This window comes from Chiloscyllium punctatum, chromosome 12 (genome assembly GCF_047496795.1).
Source record: "Chiloscyllium punctatum isolate Juve2018m chromosome 12, sChiPun1.3, whole genome shotgun sequence".
In the NCBI taxonomy this organism is placed as follows: Eukaryota; Metazoa; Chordata; class Chondrichthyes; order Orectolobiformes; family Hemiscylliidae; genus Chiloscyllium; species Chiloscyllium punctatum.
Window position 1 is genome coordinate 26,868,747 of NC_092750.1, and position 24,866 is coordinate 26,893,612.

The following is a 24,866-nucleotide window of genomic DNA, read 5'->3' on the forward strand; positions in this document are numbered from 1 at the left end:
ACAGTAATATGTAGCAAATGGCATCCAACTGTGGAATCGCATCTCATGTTGGGCACTGCTGTGAGTTTTACAACTGTGGGTTGGTTATATCTAATGAGTATATCCCTTTGACTCTTCATAAGGTTATGACTGTCAGTCATTAATGGTGCATTCTCCAGGACAACACCTCCAATTAATCAGAAGGCATTTGCCAACTATCAAGCTTAAGAACAGCAGAAAAGTTTCAGTAACTGGTGCACAAAACACAAGCTTATTTCCGACATCAAGGCTAAAAGTCAAAACAGTTTTCTAGAAATAGTAGGGTTTAAAATATCTATTTGTCTTTGCAACCTTTTTAATGTTTCATTCCAGTCCAGTCTCAAAATCCAATTTTGGAATAGAAAGAGATAGAGTCCAAGGATATTGCAGATCAATCTTATTTTGCATTTGTGATCAATGACTGAGATTTGTTGACTTCTTAGATGTGATACCAGTTAGTGACAAAGCCACACTGATGAGGTTCTGAGCTTCTCTCTTTCCCACAATCTAAAGAAAGACAGCCAGACAGAATGGTTTTGTTTGTTCATGTTGGCACTGTCATCATCGCCAGCCAGCAATCATCAACCCCAGACTTTACCCAGCCTTACCTCTTTTCTTTCTTTGAAGATTAGTGAATTTGTTGCAATCCATAAATTTTACTAATAGCAATTCTAAATTTCTACGTTTCTGAAGTAAAAATCAAAGCCTTAACATTTCCATGGTGGAATTTGAACACTCATTTTCTGCATTTTAGTCCCGAAGCATAACCACAACACTATTGTAGCTTGCTATTCTGCTATCAAGAGCTCTTAATGAAGGGCAGCTGCTTCTTTCCAGTAAGCAGGGGAGAGAAGACGAGAGATACTCTGCCAACTCGAGAGCAGTAATGAAGATCTGGCAAGAGAACTTGAACCTTAGCCTTTATGCAAAGCTGCAGGACAAACTGGGACACGATGCAAAAAAAATTGTCCCCTTCAGGCAACAGCACAATATCAAGCAAATGTGCACAGGGACTGGCAATGTCACCCTCGTACTGCACTGAGGTACCTCCACCAAAAACAGTGTTCCTCACCAAAATTGATACAATTTACCTCTAAAAAGCACATTACACAGATTCCGCCAAGAGGTGTAGCCCCCACCCTCTGCCATATGCAAACCATCCACCCTAACCCCACCCCACTCCACTTAAGCCCTCTTTGAAAAGTGGTTGCAGCCTCACTGTGTCCCTGTCAGGCTGCAGGCGAAGAGGAGTACAAACCATTGCCTCCAAAGTAGAAGCCTTGCAATCAGAACCAAGACTTTCAGCATGTAATGCTGTAGTCTTCAGCAGGCTTTAAATAGCAATGCACCCAAACACTACTACAAACCCCAGCAACCAGCAACTACCTGAAAATAGTTGTTGAGCCTTTTACTTAGGACACGTGGCTCCTTAATGCTGCAGAACACGTTAAACGTGTGAAAGATTAAGCCAGCTATTAATTGGATCATGAAGCTTGGAAATAAATTAGCTGACATTAGCTCAAATTTCCTGATCTGCCCATTTTGGATACTTCCTGCTTTTGAGCCCTGACGCTCAGTCGAATGCTCTTACCAAAATGGTATCAATGGGGCCAGCAGCAGAGGTTTGTGCATGCATATATCATCTGGGCCTAAAACAGCATCAGTCACATTGAAAATACATGAACATGGCATAATAGTAATACCACTGGTCTAGCAACCTAGAACCTCAGTCTAATGCTCTGGTAACATTGTTGATTGTTGTCAAAAGATCTGTGTGTTCACTAATGTACTTTAGGAAAGTGAATCTACCATCCTTACCTAGGGTGCCCTATATGTGATAATAAATTTTGGATTAGCCAGCAATACCCATATCCCATGAACAAATAAAATAAATGTGACCGCACCAGGATGTTAGTAATTTTTAAAAAGATTCTATAAGCTTTAACAAAAGCAAAAAACAAATCAACTAAGTGGTGGAAATCTGAAATTAAAAAAAAGTTTGGAAGTACTCAGCAGGTCTGGCACTGTCAACATTTTGAGCCGATTAGGATACATGTTGAGTATTGAAGAAGAGTGGAAACAAAGAATTATAAACTGAAGGTGGTGGGGGAGGGGGTTTGGAAAGAACAAAAGGATATGACAGAAATATGGTAGAAGTTGAAGCAGCCATTTACTTGTATATCTTTCAAATTAGTATACTGTCTTCAAAGCTCACAATGCAGTCCACTTTACAATGGAGACCAAATGTGAATTGGTTGATTGCTCTGTTGTCACCTCTACTCAGTCCATAAGTGTAACCCCAAATTTCTGCTTGCTTACCATTTTAATTTACCATCTTACTTTTGTGCTCACATTTGGTCCTTGGTCTGTTTCAGTTTTCCAGTGAATCCCAACAGATGCTTGAAAAGCAGTAGCTCATCCTCTGCTTAGGCACTTCACAGTCTTCTGGATTCAACACTGATTTCAATGATTTCAGATCATGTAGTCTGTTCCTCACTGAATTCTGCAGCTTTCTGCCATGTGCTCCTTTGAATTTTGGTGCTAGGGTATCTGCATCATTCTAGCATTTACAAACAAAATAAATGCATTTATGGTCTTTACCACTAATCATTACCACTCCCTTTGTTTTTTGTTCCATGACACCTTTGCCAATTAATCTCTCCCGTCCTCTAGCCTATAACAGACCTTAAAAACAAAAGCAAAAAATCTGTGGATAATGTGAATCAGAAGTTGCTGGAAAATCTTAGGTCTGGCATTATTGTGGACAGAAATCAGAGTTAACATTTAAGATGGAGTGGCCCTTCCTCCGAATATTATAAATTTTATATTTCCTCAATTATGAAGAGGTCATATTCGACTCAAAAATGTTTATTAGGTTCATTTAATTCGATGCTGCCAGACAGAGTAATTCTAGCACTTTCTGTTCTTGCATGATATTCTGCTCTTCCTTTCTACCTTCATCTGATAGTGAATGTCTACATGGTGGCCCAATTTTGAAGCAATTATAAATTTCAGGCAAGGTTGTCACAATCCCTTCCCTATATCCCAATGACTCTTTGCGTCTTTGAACAAAATAGAAATTGTTGGAAAAGTTCAACAGGTCTGACAGCATCTGTGGAGAGAATCAAAATGAATATTTCAGGTCGAGTCCGTTCCTCAGCATGTTCTGAGGAAATACTGGATTAGTGGTGCTGGAAGAGCACAGCAGTTCAGGCAGCATCCAACGAGCAGCGAAATCGACGTTTCGGGCAAAAGCCCTTCATCAGGAATAAAGGCAGTGAGCCTGAAGCATGGAGAGATTTCGCTGCTCGTTGGATGCTGCCTGAACTGCTGTGCTCTTCCAGCACCACTAATCCAGTATTTGCTTTCCAGCATCTGCAGTCATTGTTTTTACCTCATGTTCTGAGGAAAGATCACTCAACCCAAAACGTTAAGGCTGACTCTCTCCATAGATGCTACCAGAATTGCTGGACTTTTCCAGCAATTTCTGTTTGTGTCTCTGATTTACAGCACCCACAATTCCTTCAGTTTTTATTATTTTCTTTGAGTTTGGACTTCTTATTTGAGAGGTGAAAAGGAGGAAATATGAAAAGATGAGTCACTCTTTATCACTGGGTTCAGTCACCCTTCCATCTGTGACTGAATTCTTGGAAGCAGTATATGATAAAGCATAATTGACAATTGAAATTTCCATCATGATAATTATTGTATACTTTAAATTTCATATATTTAACAAGATTTAGCACTTTTTCAGTTTTATTACTTCAATAGTTTTTTTTTGTTTTAAAAGGAAATCAGCTCTATTGGGTAGGATGTATTATGTTCAGTCATGACACCAGACTTCCAAAGCAACTATTCTGATCAGAACTTGGCCACAGCAGGAATCTCCCGAAACAAGTGAAAACGCAACGGGGTCATTTTCAAAGCCCACTGAAGAGGTCAAATATCCCCACTGATGAGATAACCATTCATTAAGCAACAGAATGGTTTCTCAAACATCTACCTTTTTTTGTAGGATGGCAGATTGCCTTCCCTAATGGATATTAGTGAATAAGAGGGGTTTTTAATGACTATTGATGGTAAATTCACAACACAGAGACTAGCTGTTTATTCCAGAAATTTTACGTGAATTTAAATTCCAGTCATGGTGGAATGTGACCACATATCCTAAGAGTATTAATCTAAGCCTGGATTAGTGGTGCTGGAAAAGCACAGCAGTTCGGGCAGCATCCGAGGAGCAGTAAAATCAACATTCCAGGCAAAAGCCCTTCATCAGGAATACAGGCAGAGTGCCTGAAGGGTGAAGAGATAAATGAAAGGAGGGTGGGGGTGGGGAGAAAGTAGCATAGAGTACAATAGGTGAGTGGGGGAGGGGGATGAAGGTGATAGGTCAGGGAGGAGGGTGGAGTGGGTAGATGGAAAAAAAGATAGGCAGGTAGGACAAGTCATGGGGACAGTGCTGAGCTGGAAGTTTGGAACTGGGGTGAGGTGGGGGGGGGGGGGTGGGGAAAGGAGAAATGAGGAAACTGTTGAAGTCCACATTGATGCCCTGGGGTTGAAGTGTTGTGAGGCGGAAGATGAGGCGTTCTTCTTCGAGGCGTCGGGTGGTGAGGGAGAGACGGTGAAGGAGGCCCAGGACCTCCATGTCCTCGGCAGAGTGGGAGGGAGAGTTGAAATGTTGGGCCACAGGGCGGTGTGGTTTCCAGCATCTGCAGTCATTGTTTTTACCTATTAATCTAAGCCTCTTGATTGCTAGTCCAGTGACATTATCACTAGGTCACTGTCTCCCTTGCTGGCTGAAAAAAGAACCAGTGACAAATCTCAATAAAATTACAAGAGACAAATGATTTAAGAGCACTTTATTGTTCTTTGAGGCTACTTTAAGTACAAAAAGTGGCCTGTCAAAAGCTTTTTTCCATTTTGGGTGAAACAAGGCCGCAAACAAGAGGGATAGAGTTCAAATTTACAAACTGAAACTAACAGTAAGTACACTGTAGACATTTCTGCTCTCTGTAGTAATAAAAATTGTAGACAAACCTGGTCTATACATTTTAGAATGTTTTGCAGTCTCCACGAAATTTATAACTAGTCCACAATCCCTGGATTGTTGTTTGTATTCTTGTTCAGTTGTCTCACATTAACAAAAACAGCCAAGTAACCAGACGTATAGAGTCCACAGACAGCATCTACAGCCTTCTACCATTATAATGCTCAGTAGCCTGTAGCAGTAATGAACTAGTGGCTATTAATGCTAACGCAGTGTTTTCATAGATAACTGTGTTCCTGCACTTTTTACCTTATAACAGACAAATCTACACCAAACAAAAAAGATCAACTTTTTTCTCCAAACAAAAAAAAATGCATGATTACAACAAAAAGGACAGGGAAAATTAAATAGCTACATATCATTAACAAATTAATTGTTCCTCAAAAAATACCTACGAATTTTTTTTTGTACATTCTTTACGCACAGCGTAATGATGGTCTTATAGTTACCTATATAAAAAGTGTTCATTTAGTGATTTTCCTACAGAGTAGGGTACTGAATGCCAAAGCAGACAAGCGGTAACTACCCAGTAAGGTGGCGATGAAATGTGTACGTTTTTACTGGGATGACGGAATGTATGGGCATGTGTGACTTTCTCAAAGACAAAGGCTAAATCGGGAAGCTATAAAGCATTACACAGCTGCTTTCTGTACCTCTGCCTCTACTAGTAGTAGTTGTAGTAGCTATTAATACAGCAAACAAAATAGCAGTATACTATTAGAGGAATGTACGCCTTGGCACAGGACTAGAATAAGCATAAAAAATTAAAATTGCATTCCACAAGCCATGACAATCTTCATTACCACATTAAAGCCAAGCCAAATGCTTCTCTTTGTTTCAAATAATGTCACGACTTGTTTAGCTGTGAATCTTAGTCTGATTTCACAGACATCATGGGAGCTACTCTATTACTTTATTAAGCAGGTTTTATGCATTGATTATTCAGTCATGAACAAAGCTATTGCTGCCTGTACCATGGAATTTATAATCTACTGAATATTATATGCAGGCCTTTCCTGAGGCTATCCTCTTTTGCTGGCTTCTACCAGTGTGAATACATGCTTAAATGTCATTGAGTAAAACTGTACCAGCAGTAAGTATCTAGGACTGTTATTGATGAAAATAAACTACAATTCTGAAGAAAAAGCTCTAATATTATTTTTCATTATGCCTATACAATATAGATACCAGCTATTTTTTTAAATCATGCAGCTACTTAATAGAAGCACTATTGACCTTCATTTCTCAAATCTATTTGAACAAGCTGACAAATACAGATGAAGGGTGAAGGAAAACAAAATGCCCGTGTTCTTTGAAAACAAATGCAGTCCAGTTGTGAGCACCAAGCACAAATTGTAATCTGAAGCTAGAGAAAGGCTAATACCTGTATGAGACTTTCCCTTCCAAAGCTATCTTGCCTCTGTAAAAGCACAATACATATCATACGAAGCCCTCATTGTCAGCAGTCTGCCATCTAAATGAAACAAGAAAATCTGATGTAAGGTTGGCAAGCAACCTCACCACTCCCCAATAGTGCAAATCAGACATACAGTTCTTTTCAAGTATATAAACGTACAAAATTACATAACAGAAAAGCAATGTAAGCAAACCACACACACTCTAGTCAAAGGAACTAGCAGAGGCCAAAGCGTTTGGGTCAACCAATCATAACATGGCTTTTTGGGGCAGCAGAATTGCATCAGAGGTTTCTTTGGTAACTGAGGCAGGAGATAAGGATGCTACATCATACAATTTATATGAATAGTTCCTGCTATTTTTTTTAGGGCACCCTTCTGCAAATGCTAAGCAAATACACAAAAGTGTCTAGTTAAAAAAATACCCCTCCCACTTATTTAGCAGTGTTCAAGCTCAGTCAAACCATGCATTTCACTCAGCACAGAATGCAACGTGGTCCACTCTTCATGAAACAACTGAAGGGGAGTGATTGTGATTGACCATATGGGACGAGGGTGAGGATTGTCCTCTTCTTGAGCCAGAATCAGGGCTGCTGGAAACACCATCTTTGGCAGCCTTAATCTGAAGCCATGTTTCTCCAAGAGCTTTGGCAAAATGATCGTCTACCGATCCTGTGATGGAAACTGAATTTGTCGCAGGTTCTGGTTGCTTGTACCGCTCTCCAAGACTTCGACGAAAGTGTTCCTCCACAACAGGGTCACAAGTTGTAGTAGTAGTTATGGAGGCTGTGGGGGAAGAGGGGGGAAAAAAAATCCACAATTTAAAATACGAGAGAGAGACACAAGGAGAAATCATCCCAATTAAAGTAACGGTTCCTCAAATTTTGCTCTGATCATAATCAAAAATAATGAAAATAAACACATATAAATGGTTAATTAGGTCCCACACACATCTACACAGCAACAGGAGTAGGCCATTTAACTCCCTGTACCTATTAACCAACCAGAACATGATCGATTAGTGAGCTAACTCCAAATATCCAACTTTGCTCCATACCCCTTAATACTTTTGATGCAGGTTAACCAACATCAGATTTAATTTATACAAAAAAATTATTACAAAGCATATTTGCTAAATACAGAATGACACTAAATATTTCAACACAAACAGCACAATTCCAAAACCATCTTCCATCTGCTCATTATAAATAATTCTGTTGCTCTAAACTGGAAATCAGTATTTTCATAACAGAAGTCAGCTTATTCAACTTGGTGCTGCTCTGATGTTAGTTGCGATGATATTTTGCACCAAATTTCCTAATGAAGGGAGAAACAAATCTGAGGACGGAGGACAGAATATCTTAAATCTACTCCTGCTGTCCATGTGATACCTCCTTTAAATGGCTGCCGTTGAGATCAGGATGTTTCTTAGGCCCAGGTGGTGATCACCACCGGCTGCATTCCATTTCACACCAGCTTTTCAAAACCAGAAGGCGTTAAGAGTGTTATTTCTGTATGCTTGAGTTAAGTCTAACCCATATTGACTGTTTTTGAGCACTCGTATGAAGTAACAGACAGCTGCTCATTTTATTATACTTGAAGAGTCACTGTCATCAGAACACAAGGGAAGAGAGAAAACAGGAGAAAAAAATAATGCAACCAATATTTACTAATGAACATTAAAAAACAGGTCTTGAAACAGGATCCCTTTTCTTTTACACTTGTCTGCAACATAGACAGCAAAGAAATAAGCAAAAAGAGTTATATCTTCCACAGCATTGCAGCATCTACTATAGGTTACTGCAATAATGTGGTATTGCTACGCAACATACTAGTGCCCTGAGTTATGATGACTGATCAAATCAAAATTGTGTTCCCTTTAACAAGGCGCTCTGGAATTTTTGGAATCAGACTCTGAGGCTGTCCATTTATTCATGAAAACTGCAAGTCAGAGAACTTAATTGTAAACTTCTTTATTCTCATATTCAAATTTAGCTCTCAAGTTTAATTTAAAGAGGTTAACAGAAGTCATCTATTCAGAATTTGCTTTTCAACAGTAGTTTAGAGGTAGGTGCTTAATGACAGAGTACAGGCTTACAACAACCCACAAGCTTGAGAAGAATGCCAGGGATGAAATCACAGGTTTCAGTAAGTATGGGTTGTAGATCTTGCAAGATTTTGATAGAATGAATGAAGATGTACAAAATAATTTGCTGTATTTAGACAGGGCATTTTAGCACAGGGAAGGACTATAATAGGGCTGAGGGTTTAAACAGTAAAAAAAGGTAAAGCCTGGGGTTTGGGAGCACGAAGATATTTTGGGAGCTCTGACATAAAGAAACTGCAAAGGCAGATTTAGCTAGGATAATATTCCATATCACCATCCCCATGTTGCCAGATCTACTTGTCCATCACTCCCTAGTTAAGAATAGACAAAAAAGTAGGATGGGGATTCCTAGCACTAGGCAGTTTGGGGGAGTGTGGCTGGTCTAGGTCTAGGGAGAAGTCCTTGAATGGAGCAACAACCTTGGAGCAAGGAATGAAGTCCCCATGTCTGGGTTTTATTCACTGGTTGCATTAACTAGGAGCACTGAGAAAGAATAGTGTTGTGGGGAGCAAGAGATAGAGGGAACTTTGAGTCTAAGGCTGTGACCAAGCTGACAGTTGTCAGCAGCGTGAGTGTTAAGTCATCTTGCATTAGTAATAGGTGGAGGCTTCACCATCTGTGCTTTGAGAAACAGAGAGAAAGATAGATAGAAGATTATGGCTACACTAATGGCTTGGAGTGAAGAGGGAATTATTTGCCAACAATAAAGTTTTAAAAAAGTGGTTCGGTCCAAGCTGTAAACACTGGTAATATGGTCTAGAAAAGGAAAGTTGAGACACAGTTAGGTCTGGCAACACAGGGTAGTTTATTTTTGGGAGGTTGGGGAGGGTGGGATAAGGTTGGTGGTGTTGCTGTTTGAGATTGGTACAGGAAAATCTAGCCCAGGAAAATCCTTCACTAAATGAGTTTGAGAATCTTCGCTCCCCAACCCCCCCCCCCCCCCCCCCCCCCCCCAAAGAAACGTGCCATCTGGGCGATTTGTTTCAGGATCTGCTTTGTTTATTGACATTTTAAATGCAACTTGGTTATCATTTTTTTTCTATGTTTTTCTTTCCACATGAATTATAATTCACGTAACAATGTATATTTTTGACACTTACTAATTTTGTTGTCCATGCGAGACACTTGACAATAAAATCAACAGAAGCTGGCATTAATTTTAATCTATCTTCTCAACACTAGATGGCAGGTGATTTTTGTTTTTATTTTTACTCCATTTATTTATTCGGTTCCAACGAGTATTAGCTTTAAATATACTTTCATTCATTACTTTTCTTCTGTGTAGCTAACATAAGGCCCATTTACTTTCAGGTGTTGACCACCTCCATTGTAGTAACCCCAATGGCTGCTCCTACTTGCTAATCTGAAGCCTGCAGTGCTGTGGGCTTTTATAACAAAATAAATGAATTAGTAGCACACATTGAAGTTATTCAATACAATTACCTGTGTTATTGTTGGCTACATTATGAAGATGACATTAAGGAAGATGCTGACAGATGCACATAGATTGAATAAGTAGATAAAAATCTGGCAAATGGAGGTGAAAACATGTGAAGTTGTTCACTTTTGCAGGAAAAATAAAAACAAAAAAGTAGAGTATTACTTACAGTTCAACTGCAGAAATCTGAATTCTGGTGTTTTAGTGCATTAGCCATAAAAAGTTAGTAAGCAGGTAGAACTTGTGAATGTTATCCTCTTATTACAAGAGGAACTGAACATAAAAGTTATGCTTTAGTTATACAGGGCATTGGTGAGACTACAGCATGCCTGCTGCATGCATTTGGATAGCTTTATTTAAGGAAGGACACAAATGCAATGAAGACGGTTCAGAAGAAGTTTACTAAAATGAATGGGCTGTCTTTAAGCATCGGTTACTCTGACTGGGCTTGTTTTCACTGGAGTTTTGAAGAGCAAGGTGTGAATGATGAACTGTATAAAATGCTGAATGGTCTTGACAACATGGATGCTTCCTATTGTGGGTCAGTCCAGAACTCGGGGCCACTGTTTTAAAATTAGGAGTCTCCATTTCAGAATAGTGATGAGAATTGTTATCTCTCAGAGGGGTGTGTACTTTGGAACATTTTACCTCGGAAGGTAGAGCAATCAGGGTCATTGAACATTTTTAAGGCACAGGTGAATATATTCTCGTCAGGGAAAGGAATCAAGGACTATTGAGGTAGATGGCAATGTGGAACTTGAAATGCAGATCAGCCATGATTTTACTGAATGATGGAGCAGGCTTGAGTGACTAAATTGTCTGTATGTTTGTTACAACGGACATAACAAACTGACTAAAAACATTAACTACATGTTGCTCATATTTAACACAACCTCTTCAAATTACTAGACAATTCAAAAATTTTAGAACAGAAATATTTGTATTAATTTACAAAATCATTATAATAGACATTACATTATAAGATTTGTATTTAAAAGGAGTTCAAGCTGCCTTTGTGATAAAAGGCAAAATATTTTGAAAATGAATTTAAAGACACAGATCAACCAACTTTCTTCACAGCATCTTATTTTGGAAAATCCATTTAAGAAATTAAGCTCTCAATTAAGTAATATTCATTATATAAGTTGTACCAACTTAGATCAGAATTTCCCATTTATTCAGATTCTCTAGCTGAAACCAGAGTACACTGCTGATGTAACAATAACAAAAAAAGTTTGCTCTGGATGCAACCCAGACACTTTTATACTTTGGCCTACAGTGCCACCAGGTCGATGTCAAAATCTGCCAATTGAAACAGAGGAATTAAGTTGAAAACTGACTACTATAAGAGTAACCTGGACCAAGTGGACATAGAACATGACTTTTTTTAAAAATTACAATGGATTGACAGAATTCCATCCCATTATGCTGTACTATGATGCAATATAACCATACTCTGATCTGATAACCACAGTGATACAATATTCTTAAAATAAAGAACCTGTTGATAACTTAATTAAATCTCAAGAAGGTTTTCCCCTAATTAGCAGAAAATAACTTGCATTTTACGCTCATGGTAATACTACTTGAATTGCCCAAATTAAGTTGACATGATCTCCCTCCTTGAATGTAAATATCAGCGAGAAGCACCAAAACATGAAAATTAAAATTGTGTTGAGGAGCCCAAGTAAAATCTTGAAATTGACCACATCCATTAACAATTAGATTCTGACATGAAACACACGATAACAAATGGGAAAAAGAACAAATGAAAGCAGAGGAGACTAACAGAATGAAGGGGTAAACACAATGGTGGAAGTGGCTAAGAACAAAAGGAGATCTTTTTTGGGGGTAATGTCTTAATGTATGTATATAGATGAGTAACACACAGCAGTATTAACATTCAGATGGATAGCAATTCCCTATTTCACTAGCCAGAATGGTCATGAAAAGATAAGAGGTAGTATTCACACTGCTGATAATGTAGGATGCTTCATCAAAAAAAATGGAGAAATGCTCCAGGTAACCAGATATCAGTCTGTGGGAGATGACAGCATCAGCCTTTTTCTATAATTTGCAGCAGTATACAATTAGCAACGCTTTGCCATCCAACTTGCTGACAAGAGAACTACGCACAAAGCAAGGAGTTAAAACTTTTCTATGCAAGGGTGAAAAACTACTTAGAAAAATGATTTCCTGACTATTTTGAATTGTACTTCAATTTTGATGAGAGCACCATTTTATTTCTACAGTGGGTGTGCTGAAACAACACTGCAAGCAGAAATTCACAGGAGAAATATCAAAGATCGTTTCTCATGACCTACATTGGCTTCAGTTGAAGCCCAGTTGCAGTGAACCCATTTTGTTAATTCATATTCACTTGGCACTACGGTAGCATATTGTCACTAATTGTTAAGTCTATTCAGAGTCCAAATTTACCATGCGAAATGCAATTTGCATTCTTACATGTCGCTGCCACTAGATTCTATATCGTCAAGTGCAGACATATTTTGTGAATTGCCACAAGTATTGGTATGAAATCTACACTGAGTTAATAAATGCAAAACATGAAAACTTTAACTAAAAAAAGCCTTCGCTTCTGTTTATGTGAGGCCCCTTTACTTGAAGATTAAGAGCTGAAATGATCAAGGGAAATCTATACGGATGTAAGTACTGTATTTTTTAAAAATATAAACAGTGCCCTAAGGGCCTGACTGGATTGAGTTAGATTGCTTACATAAACATCACTGAAATGTAACTTACAATTGGAGGGTCTCCTGTAGTTTAGGGGCATTGCTGGAACACAACTGCTGTGAGCAATAGGGCAATGGGAAAGGTTGCAGTTACGATTGTTACCAGATGCACATGTAATTACCGATGGGCGATTCTGAATGGACAAAAAGGAAAAAAAAACAGTGCATTAGTACAATTCCAAAGATCAGTGAAAGGCTTACTTCTTAGCAATAGCAGTTAATATTAATGCTTAAGTACACACATTCTTCAAGCTCTGAATGTAATGCTTTGTAATTCAAATTTATAACGTATCAATGCAAAGACTGATCTCTCCATTAAGTGTATGTATATGTTTTTAAAAAAAGAAATCTGATCATGTAATAAATACCATTGGCAGTACTGCTTCATACAACCTAACATTCATCCATTCAATTCTGACAAATACTCTAGAGTGGTGCATAATCCACGAAATCAATTTCGAGCTCAAAGCTATGTTTCCCAAGGTACACACAAGGATCCCAGTGGTCAGGCTTACATTGCCTGCATTGTGTACTCAAAAATCCATACGCTACATTTTATATTTTTTTTTGACAAGTGGCAACATGGCTCAAAGTCGGAATATTTTGACTAAGTTAAGTCCCACCAGGGAGCTGAACACATAAGATAGAATGGCAAATTGCGCTGTAATGTTAGAAGTGCAATCACATAATCTTGAACTGAGACTTCCATGATTCCCACCTCAGATCGATGTAAAAACATGGCATAGCAAGATTTAAAAGATCAGCAAAAAAATCTCTGAATCATGGCTAAGGTTTCTCTCAAGAACCGGTTGTTTGTAGGATCTTAACACATGATGACAGTCTCAATTTCCCTACCTAGTAGTGACTGCACTTCAAATCAATCTACTAATGGTAAAGCAATTTAAAAAGTACTAAAATATGAGGAAATGTTAAGCTTTTTTATATTTTAATACCAGGAATAATTTTGCAATTATCCAACATCTTTGATTTATCAGCTGGCATTGTCTTTCAAAAGACAGACTCCCAGGAAAGTATGAAACTTCCACTTTACTTCAATGGAAGCAGCAAGTGCTAGGCTGATTGTCCACTGGTCTCCACTCACAAACACAGAGTGAATGCCAGGCCACAGAGACGAACCCCAATAGTATTAAAAGCATAGGAACACAAGCAGGCTATTCAGCCTATCAAAGTTATCCAACCATGACAGATCCTGGCTGATCATCTTCTCAATGTCACCTCCCCACACTCTCTCCCTTAAAGTCATTAGTCTCCAGAAACCTAAGAATTTTTGTCTTGAAACTACCTGTTCAACAATTAAGTTCCCACAGTCCGCTGATGTAGAGAACTTCAAGGACTTCCCACTCAGAGGAATTCTTCCTCATCCCAGTCTTAAAATGGTCTGCCCCTTATCCTGAGATTATATCCACTCATCGTAGAGTTACCAGCAGGAGAAATGTTCTAACTACATGCGCTCAGTCACGTCCAATAAGAATTTGCTAAGTTTCAATGAAATCACCTCACATTCTTTATAGGTGTAGTGAATAGAGACAGTTTCCTTAGTCTCTACTCCTATAACTATTTTGCCATTCTAGAAATTATCCTGATGAAATCACCACTGAACTCCCTTTATAGCAAGTATGTCCACCCTTACAAGGACTGTCCACAAGATTCCCAGTACGTTCTCGTCAAGTCTGTATACAACTCCAGAAAGACATCTTGTGTGTGTGTGCTCAAGTCCCCTTGGAATGAATGTCAATCAACTACTGGCCTTCCTAAATGCTTGTTGCACCTGCACTCTAGTTTTTAGTGACTCATGGACACCCATCAACCACACCGCCCTGTGGCCTAACATTTCAACTCCCCCTTCCACTCTGCCGAGGACATGGAGGTCCTGGGCCTCCTTCACCGCCGCTCCCTAACCACCAGATGCCTGGAGGAAGAACGCCTCATCTTTCACCTCGGAACACTTCAACCCCAGGGCATCAATGTGGACTTCAACAGTTTCCTCATTTCCCCTTCCCCCACCTCACCCTAGTTCCAAACTTCCAGTTCAGCACTGTCCCCATGACTTGTCCTACCTACCTATCTTCTTTTCCACCTATCCACTCCACCCTCCTCTTTGACCTCTCACCTTCATCCCCTCCCCTACTCACCTATTGTACTCCATGCTACTTTCTCCCCATCCCCACCCTCCTCTAGCTTATCCCTCCACGCTTCAGGCTCTCTGCCTTTATTCCTGATGAAGGGCTTTTGCCCAAAACATCGATTTCACTGCTCCTCGGATACTGCCTGAACTGCTGTGCTCTTCCAGCACCACTAATCCAAAATCTGGTTTCCAGCATCTGCAATCATTGTTTTTACCTACACAATATATGCCATTTGCTATGTTATTTATTTAGCTTGTCCAAGTCCTCTTGAAGCCTCTCCAGAACCTATACCAAACCCAATTTGGAATCATCAGTAAATTACTAGATCAAAATTATACCTGGAATTGACTGTCAACTGCTTTGTTCTCTCTGTTTAGGGACTATGCTGTCTTTAAAATATTTTAGTTTGGTAACAAATATTAATGCTATATGCTAATTTGATTAGTCAAATCTTCTACAACAAATTCACAGTCACTTTCAGCCCAGTATCAACTTTTGCAACCTCAAACATCCCAAAATACTTCATGAACAGTTAAAATTTTCTGTAATCTAGCAAAGCGAAGCAGAATATGGTCTCACTTCACCTATTTTTGAGAGTGAAAAATGTTTACTAATTTGATCCTACGACTAAATTTGTGGAAGGGAACCTGCCAAGATATTAGCAATGACACTGCCCTACTCGAACATTTTTAGTAGCTCCAGTGCTCAATCAAAAACATAGGTAGCAATATCAGGTTAAAATAAGACAGTTCTACAGATTTGGTAGGGCAGAACTGGAGATACCCACTGCCACAACCTCTTTCATAACTTTCCCAGCAGTTACCCAAGACTGAACTCTTGGCATGACCAATGATACCAACTCTCAACGGGTTTTTTTAAAAAAGAATTCATTCACGAGATGAGGGCGTTACTAGCTAAGCTAGTATTTAATACCCATCCATAATTGCCACGGAGGCAGTTAAGAGTCAACCACATTCCAGTGGGTGTGGGGTCACACCTAGGTCAGAGCAGGTAGGATAACAGATTTCCTTACCTGAAGGACATCAGTGAGCCACATGGGTTTTTCCAACAATGGTTGCACGGCCATGTACATTTTTAATAGAGTTCAAATTCTACCATCTGCTTTGGTGCGATTCTAATTCAGGCCCCCAGAACATTCACTGAGTTTCTGGGTTAATAGTCTAGCAATAATGCCACTAGATCATTGCCTCTCAAGTGAAACTTATCAAATGTCCAAGATTCAATTTTAATGTATCTTCTTGGTTGAAGCCCCCACTAGTTGAGCAACACAAACTGGGGAAAAAAATATCCTCAACCCAAACTTATCCTAATGGAACAATGGAGGTAAGTGACTAGCTGGTGATTTAGTTATATTGATTGAAGAACAAATATTGGCCAAGACACCAGTGACCTCCTCTGCGATTCTCAGATATGTAGCCTGGGATTGTTTATATTGACTGGAAACTACAAACAGAGCTTGGTTTAAGAATTCAGAAGGCTGTTGCAGCAAGTGGTACTGTCCATACTTTGGAGGTGGAAGGTGAGAGTTCAAATCTCACCCGTCCTAAAAGTGTGCCATTATATGTCTGAATAGGTCAATTAAAATATCTGCATTGCATGGAAGCTGTAATTAAAATGGACTGAATTTGTAAACCTGGGAGTACAGTGAAGTTTTGGTCCCCTAACCTGAGGGAAGATGTTCTGGCTATTCAGGATGTGCAGCAAAGGTTTACCTTTGGTCAACTAACAGGAAGCTAAGAATGGGAACAAACGAGTGCTTTTCTGGTTGGCGATGGGTGACTACTGGTACCTGAGGGATTAGGATTGGGACCGTAATTAGTCACAATTTACATTGATGATTTGGAGTTGGGGACCACGTGTAGTGTATCAATGTTTGTGGGTGACACTAAGATGAGTGGTAGGGCAAAGTGTGCAGAGGACTGTGAAACTTTGCGGAGGACATAGATACATTGAATGAGTGGGCAAAGGTCTGGCATTTGAGGTACAATATTAATTAATGTGAAGACATCCATTTTGGTAGGAATGACAGTAAAAAAGGACTATTATTTGAATGGTAAAAAATTGCAACACACTGCTGTGCAGAGGGATCTGGGTATCCTTGTGCACAAATCACAGAAGGTTGGTCTGCGGGTGCAACAGGTAATTTAAAAAAAGGTAAATGGAATTTTGTCCTTCATTGCTCAGGGGATTGAGTTTAAAAGCAGGGAGGTAATGTTGCAGCTGTACAGGGTGCTGGTGAGGCCACACCTGGAGTACTGCATGCAGTTTTGGTTCCCTTACTTGAGAAAGGAGGTACTGGCACTAGAGGGGATACAGGGAGGTTCACTAGGTTGGTACAGGAGTTAAGATTAGATTAGATTAGGGGGTTGGTTTATGAGGAAAGACTGAATAGGCTGGGATTATTTTCATTAAAATTTAGAAGAATGAGGAGGGGATCTTAGAGAAACATAAAATTATGAAGGGAATAGATAAGATAGAAAAACAGATATTATTTCCACTGGGGGTAGAATTAGGACAAGAGAGAGGATAGCCTCAAAATTAAGGGGGAGCAGATTTAGAACTGAATTGAGAAGGAACTTCTTCACCACAAGGGTTGTGAATTTGAGGAATTCCATGCCCAGTGAAGTAGTTGAGGCTACATCATTGAATATTTTTGAACAGTGTAGGTATTAAGTGTTATAGCGAGAGGGTAGGAAAGTGGAGCTGAGGCCACAAAAAAGATCAGCCATGATCATATTGAACAGCTGGGTGGGCCCATAGGGCCAGATCGCCTACTCCTACTCCTAGTTCTTATGTTCTTGGGATGGCAGGACTGATAGGAAGAAAGGTTAAATTTATTATAATTATAATCACTGGAGTTCAGAAGAATTTGGGAGGAGGGGTCTCGTAGATGCATAAAATTCTCAGAGATAGGGAATCTAGCCTACAGGTCACAGTCTAAGGTTACAGGGTAGGCCATTTAGGATTGAGGGGAGAAATCCCTTCACCCAGAGAGTGGTGAGCCTATGGAATTCACCATGACAGGAAGCGGTCAAGGCTAAAATAATGTAGGATTTCAAGAATGAGATTGATATAGCACTTGGGATGAAAGGAATCTGAATGGGCTGAAAGGCCTAATTTCTGCATTTTATGGTCTTATGGAACAATGGATAAGGGAGAGAAAGAACAGGAGCAGGCTACTGAGTTGGATAATCAGCCCTGATCATAATGATGGTGGAGTAGGCTCGAATTTTGTATGTTTGTAACTCCTCTTGCTTCAGAAGGCTAATTATTTATGATTACATCAAAATTAGTATACAGAAAATTCTTTGGTTCACGAGGTGAATTGCAATAACAACCAACTTAGAACACCCATGTACTTATATTGTGACTTAACATGGTCAACCATGCATCATGATGCACCATAATGACAACACTTGCACCCTCTCCACCCTATATCTACAAACGTGCTGAGTGAGGTAACCATGTATGTGGATAGTATTGCAGTCTTAATATAAACAGTGAGGATCTTTGCTTCATAAATAAGCAAATTCTTCAGTTGCAAATCAAGTAACTGATTTTTCTCCCCTTGTTTATGTGGGCAAGTTGTGGAAGGAGGAATTCTGCCAACGTATGGAGACGGTACAGGATGTGAAATCTGTCCCATTTCTTTTGCAAAGCAGTTTACACAAACCAACAGAAAACAAAAAACTCTAGTGTTCTAAAGTCACAAATCTCCACTTTTAATTGTCCTTGCCCAACAGTAAAGATTGTATGAGCAGACTAAATGGACTATATTACTGGACTATGGTTAGAGTGCCAACAGCAAAGAAAAACATTCTCCAATATCATTCACAACTCTGAAATGTCTCAAAGCACTTCACAATCATCGAGTCACTTTTTAAGTACTAATAGTTTTGTCAGAAATTATGCCAGTCAGTTCGTTTTATACAAGATCCCACAAGCTGCAACGCTATAACAATTACTTAACCAGATGTTGCTTGAAGATGAACACTGGGCAGAATAACAGAACTCATTATTTTCCAAAAGGAATCACAGGATTTAAAAATCCATCTGTACAAGGAGACAATGTGCCTCCATTTGATATCTAATCTGAAAGATGACAACTGTGACAATGCAACACTTCTATCTAGACTGTTCCAGTGTCCACATAGAACTCAAATCCACAGCCTGCTGACTCAAAAAAGGTAAAAGTACAACCAACCAAACCAATTCAATAATATGATGCTATTATGGGGTCCAGAAAGAAATAAACAGAGGGCATCTATTGCTACTTTGCTTATGTGATAGCATTGCAACGTGAATCTGCAGAACTTTTGTAGAGTTATAATTTTAGTAAAACAAAAAATGTTTGCCAGAGATATGGTTAATGATGAGTTAATTAGTCTTGCTATTAGATACAAAACAAAAAAATACTCATTCTGTAACCAACAGATTACTGAATGGCTGGACACCAGTTATTTTTCTAACTCTCCCTTCCCCAGTCGCTCCAGATAAGAGGCAGCATTTGCACAGAGTAAGGATGACTGGCAATTTGAGTGGCACTAGAACAAATCATTTATCTCGCTCAACATCAGCGTAATTGACCTCTAGCTCAAGAGGTGCAAAACATTAGGAAAAAACTATTACAAAACATGTATTTGGAAAACTCAACCAAAAGATCAACATTTATACCTGCTGTCGTTCCACACCAATGCTGACTGTCCTAGCTGCATCCATGCTATTTTTGGTCAGTGCTAGAGGCTGTTCCATTGACATGCTTGGTAGTCCTATGCCAGCATAGGCATGATTGCTGAGATGGCTCATGGTTGACACTGCAGCACGTTCTATTGGACTACGACTTCGCTCTCTGTGTTGATCTTTTCGAAAATCCCCATTGACTGGTTTGGTCCTGCAAAACGGATTCAATTAGTATTCGCTGGTGATATAACATTTTCAGAATAGCAGATGCAGAAAAATTAAGAATGCTTCTCTGAAATACAGCAGATAAAACACAATTTTGTATTTGGATATTAACCACTCAGATCATTCCTGCCAATGAGACAGCAATGTTGGAAGAGAGAGGATGAGAAATTTACTTTATTTAACTTTACATTTAAACTGAAGTCAGGCAGCTGTAAGTCATTTAATTGATTACAATACAAATGTACAAATACACTACATTCATGTATCTATAAATAACTTAGCAGCCCAGGTCCCCACAAATTGTACTATTTTCAGTTTTTTGACTGTGAAATAAGTCACAATTATGTAAATATATAAATCAACAAGGTACTAATTATCAAAATTTGCCCCATTTACTGGCTTCAAGTTTATTTAAATCAAGTCATATTTCCATGCATCCATTGAAATTCTTAAAGATTTTGTTACTGTTTAAAAGTATTAAGTGAACTTTAAAATAATATGTAACTCATAGGACCCTATACTTCTGTTTGTATCCATAAATATATATTAGATCATTGTTCCTTATGTGACAACTAGGAATCATTTCCAGAACGTTGTCATAAATAATTAACCCTGAGGTATGTAAATGAGAAAAGTGACAACTTAACACCTTAATAACTCATTGACACATCTACATGCTTATAAAGGTTGACAGCAAAGAAACTGCAACTTACAAAGGCAACTAGTAAATCAGCAATGTCCTTCGTGCATTGCCCACATATTGGCACAAGAATACACATTGAGGATAAAAGGGAAAGAGGAGGAAACAGATTCAAGTACACAATCTAGTTTTTGATTTGCAAACTGAATACAGTAATCAATTATGTCTTAAAACAAATGACACCAAGACAAGTTCAGGAGAAAATATAAAACTTTGAAGTAAAGGGACATTTCTCTAAGTAAGTTGGGTATCCATAATGTTAAAAACATACTGGAGGACTGTTACTCAAATGATGCCTATGCTTTGGTTTTAAATTAGTTTTTCACTATTTAAACACCTGTACAGCTGACTATATTATTGTTCAATTGGGTGGAGCCATTTCCAAAGGCACACGTTTTTTTTTGCGCATAAATGCATTCTCTCATTTTGTGCTTCTCACATGTTTTGGTGATGATTGTTGCTAAAATTTCTTCTAATTACAGTATGTGCAGCAATGTGTCATAAGATGGAATGCAAGATGTGTGATTTATAGTCAAATATTCACACAAACATACATTACATCTTAACCTCTCATTTAAGCTGAGCTTAAAATCCCCCAATTTACAGAAACAGTACTTGCTTTGTTGCATTACATGAGAGGTATTCAAATTAGAAAAATAAATTAAGTCTACACAACCTTCTATTTAACAACTGCCAGCTATATGCTAGATATTGATAAATAGCTGAAGAACTTTTATTTGCAAGAAAATAAAAGGTTCAAATTTCCTTTTGCGTAGTAATATTTAGTGAAACAGCACATCAATCAGAAAGACACTGTTGCTGTGCAGAAGTATCAATATTAAACATGGTATATTCTTTCAGTAAAGTCATACTTTTAAGCTGATCTTAATATTCCCTAGTGTAACAATGGATTTATTCAAATGGTTGTCCTATCATGTGATGCAGCTAACTACAAAAGGAAGGACAGAACTTTAAACAGTTGCTGAAGAAGCAGCATTGCTCAGCTTTTGTTATTAGCTTGCCAAACTTCTGATCATCTGCATGCTGGGTTCTGAAAAGGAGTGGTTGCAAAGATAGTGGACACACTAGTTGCACATTTCCAAAATTCCCTTGATTCTACAAACCTTTTAGTGGATTAGAAAATTACAAATGCAATGCCTCAATTCAAAAATGGAGAGCACTGGAAACTAGGGTAGTGTTATCCTAACATCTGCTGTTTGGAAAACATGCTGAAATCCATTATGAAGTAGTAGTCAAGACATTTAGAAAATCATAACATAAATCAAATAGAGTAGTGGTGGATTTATGAACAGCAAATGCAAATGTTTGACAAATTTATTAGAATTTGAGGATTTAAAAAAGCAATATGAATAAGGGAGAGCCAATAGTTATAGTGTATTTTGATTTCTAAAAGGCAGTCAATAAGAGGACACAAAAATTATTACACAAGAGATTACAGTATTGAGTGGTGATATATTAGCATGGACAGATGATTGGCCAGCTAACAAAACACAGTCAGAATTAATGAGTCAATTTGCAGTTTAGCAAACTGGGACGACTGAAGTGCCACATGGATTAGTGTTTGGGCCTCAAATATTTACAATCTATATTTTTGTTTTAGATTAGATTCACTACAGTGTGGAAACAGGCCCTTCGGCCCAACAAGTCCACACCGACCCTCCGAAGAGCAACCCACCCAGACCATTCCCCTACATCTAACACTACGGGCAATTTAACATGGCCAATTCACCTAAACTGCACATGTTTGGACTGTGGGAGGAAACCGTAGGAAATCTACGCAGACATGGGGAAAATGTGCAAACTCCACAAACTGCTGCGGGAATTGAACCCAGGTCTCTGGCGCTGTGAGGCAGCAGTGCTAACCACTGTGCCACCATGTCACCCACCATGTTTGCTGATGATTGCACAATGTTCAGTGCCATTTGTGACACCACATATATTGATACAGTCCACGTCCAAAAGCAGCAAGACCTGAATACATTCAGATTTGAGCTGATAAGTGATAGGCAGTGACCAGCTCCAATGAGATATTCATTTTCTTCTATTTTTATGTAGCTTTAGAAGAAAAAGCTGTTGCTATGGCTTTACTGTCAAGATCCCCAACTAATCCAAAACCTTAGTGAAAGTAAGTGCAAGTGCAGGACATTGCTAGAATTTTAGTTTGGGAGCAGGAATGCAGGGAAACCATATACAGTACCCTGTTGTTTGTTATGATCCCTGCAGTAGCAGCCAGGTGAGGTTTTGAGGTGCCAGTTGCACTTCATGTAGCTATATCAGCCATGTATATTCTAGGGAGGGCTGTCAACATAGCCCAGGGACAGAATGGAAGACATGAAAAATTTGCATGAAAAGTACAGCAAATAATTATGAAGACAAATTCACTTTTAGGTTTTATTGCAAGGGAAATGAGAGTATAAAAAGTGTCAAAATCTTGTTACATACAGCCATACACGGCACTGGTGTGATCACAATTCAACTGTGTAATTTAAAAATAATAGGAGTACACTTGTATTGGAGACAAGGCTGATTAATCAGATTCACTGGATGAAAGGACTATCTTACGAGGAAAGGTTCAGCACATCGGACTTGTATTAATTGGAGTTTAGATGAATGAGAGGAGATCTAATTAATTCAGAGGGGTTTGACTGGATATGTACTGACAGAATCTTTCCTGTTGCAAGAGGATCTAGAATTTGGATAAGGGGATCTCTCAATACAAATGAGGAGGAATTTATTTTTCCAGAAGATTGTGAATTGTTAGAATTTGCTCCCCCAGAGAGCTGTGGAGGCAGTCATTGTATATATCAATGATAAGGATGTCAGTAATTACTAAGAACAGATAGGCAAGTGGAATTGAGATCAATATTATATCAGTACCAGTCTTTCTGAATAGCAGAATAGGTTCAAAATTGGTATTTAGTTTTCTCCTATTTATATTCTTCTGTAATAATAGGACCCTAGAATGGTGTGCTCAAGCTTTGCAATTTATGATGTAATTCAACCTTCCCTTTTGAGTATTAAAAACTTATAATAGTCATGATTTATATTCCATGTAAAAAATATAGATACAAATATTCATCTTTCCACATTTCCTGAAAATTATATCCTGCATTTCGTTTTGCTTCCCATAGGATGTCCACTTCAATATCCAACTCAGATGTTTTGCATTACACTCCTCATCCCCCCAGCCAATGCAGTCAACCTGCCTAATTTCAAGTAATTTTCCTTCCCATCCTTCTTACATTAGATGTTCAGGGAGCTGATGAACGTACATTACCTTCAGGATGGGTAGTCTCGCTAGTTTTCGGACTCAATAGGAATTGCCCATTCACACATTGGCCCAAGTATTAATTTAGGACAACATCAACATCCATATTTGTTCTAATCAGTCAATATCCAGTGGAGAAATTGATCAAAAATTGAACATAATTTGCAAAGAGGAAAATTTAAATCAGACCAACCTTGAAGTGGAACTAATCAGAGCTAGCTTTCATATAATCATATAGTGGGAATCAATCTTTGGGGCATTCACGGTGTACCCCAAACCATGGTGCAACAACAAACATTGGAAGATCATCACTGCATTCAAAGGTGAACCTACTACAAACTTAAAACAAACCACTGTTCCCGAAACTCTTCCTGCCTGACCACAACCTTGACTCCACACCTCCCATGTTAAACCTTTAGATCCATAGCACACATTCACTTCACCATAAAAAAAGAACTTGTATTCATTGTGTCCACAAAGGTTTCAAAAAGCTTTACAAACAGCAAATTACTCAGGAATATTACCAAATACCACAAATTCAAGGTTATAACTGTAACGCAAAAAAAAACATAGATGAACATAAAATTTAACTAAATAATTCAGTCCAAAGAAACATCCAAACAAACTCCTTCGAGCTATCAATAAGACCTCAAACATCTCAACACTAGCTATGAGGAAAACGAGCCCACCTCAAGTTTTCATAAATCAGGATCCTCACTTTACAAATGCCCAGTGTCATACTCATCAATATGGTTTCTTCAAGCACACCACAAAATCAAACATGACCGTCTATCATCTAGGAAGGCACAAGCATGGATTAAACAGCTGGTAAACAAAAATGCTGCAGCATGAAATATGAATTGACCCCATTACTTCACTCATGTGTTAAAATGTCCTTTCCCACCTTTATGCTCAGCCCAATACCATATGGTATCTACTATTAGACAAATAAACAAAGTCCAATTGTGTTCTCATCAAGTAAAACACATTTATCTACTTGGAGGAAGAGAGAGTATCTTGAACGCT

At 38.6% G+C, this 24,866-nt stretch overlaps 1 protein-coding gene across 4 annotated transcripts in view; it reads right to left on the reverse strand.

The window, feature by feature from the left end:
* Positions 1 to 4,862: 4,862 nt before the first annotated feature.
* Positions 4,863 to 24,866, reverse strand: part of vgll4b (vestigial-like family member 4b) — a 110,661-nt gene continuing 90,657 nt past the window's right edge. For all 4 annotated transcript variants that reach the window (XM_072582171.1, XM_072582172.1, XM_072582170.1 and 1 more), the window contains 3 exons: positions 19,621 to 19,837; positions 12,789 to 12,912; positions 4,863 to 7,266 (listed from right to left, as the gene is read on the reverse strand). In XM_072582171.1, the coding sequence (XP_072438272.1) occupies positions 6,986 to 7,266; positions 12,789 to 12,912; positions 19,621 to 19,837 (622 nt within the window). In that variant the 3' untranslated portion in view covers positions 4,863 to 6,985. The remainder of the gene's footprint in view (positions 7,267 to 12,788; positions 12,913 to 19,620; positions 19,838 to 24,866) is intronic.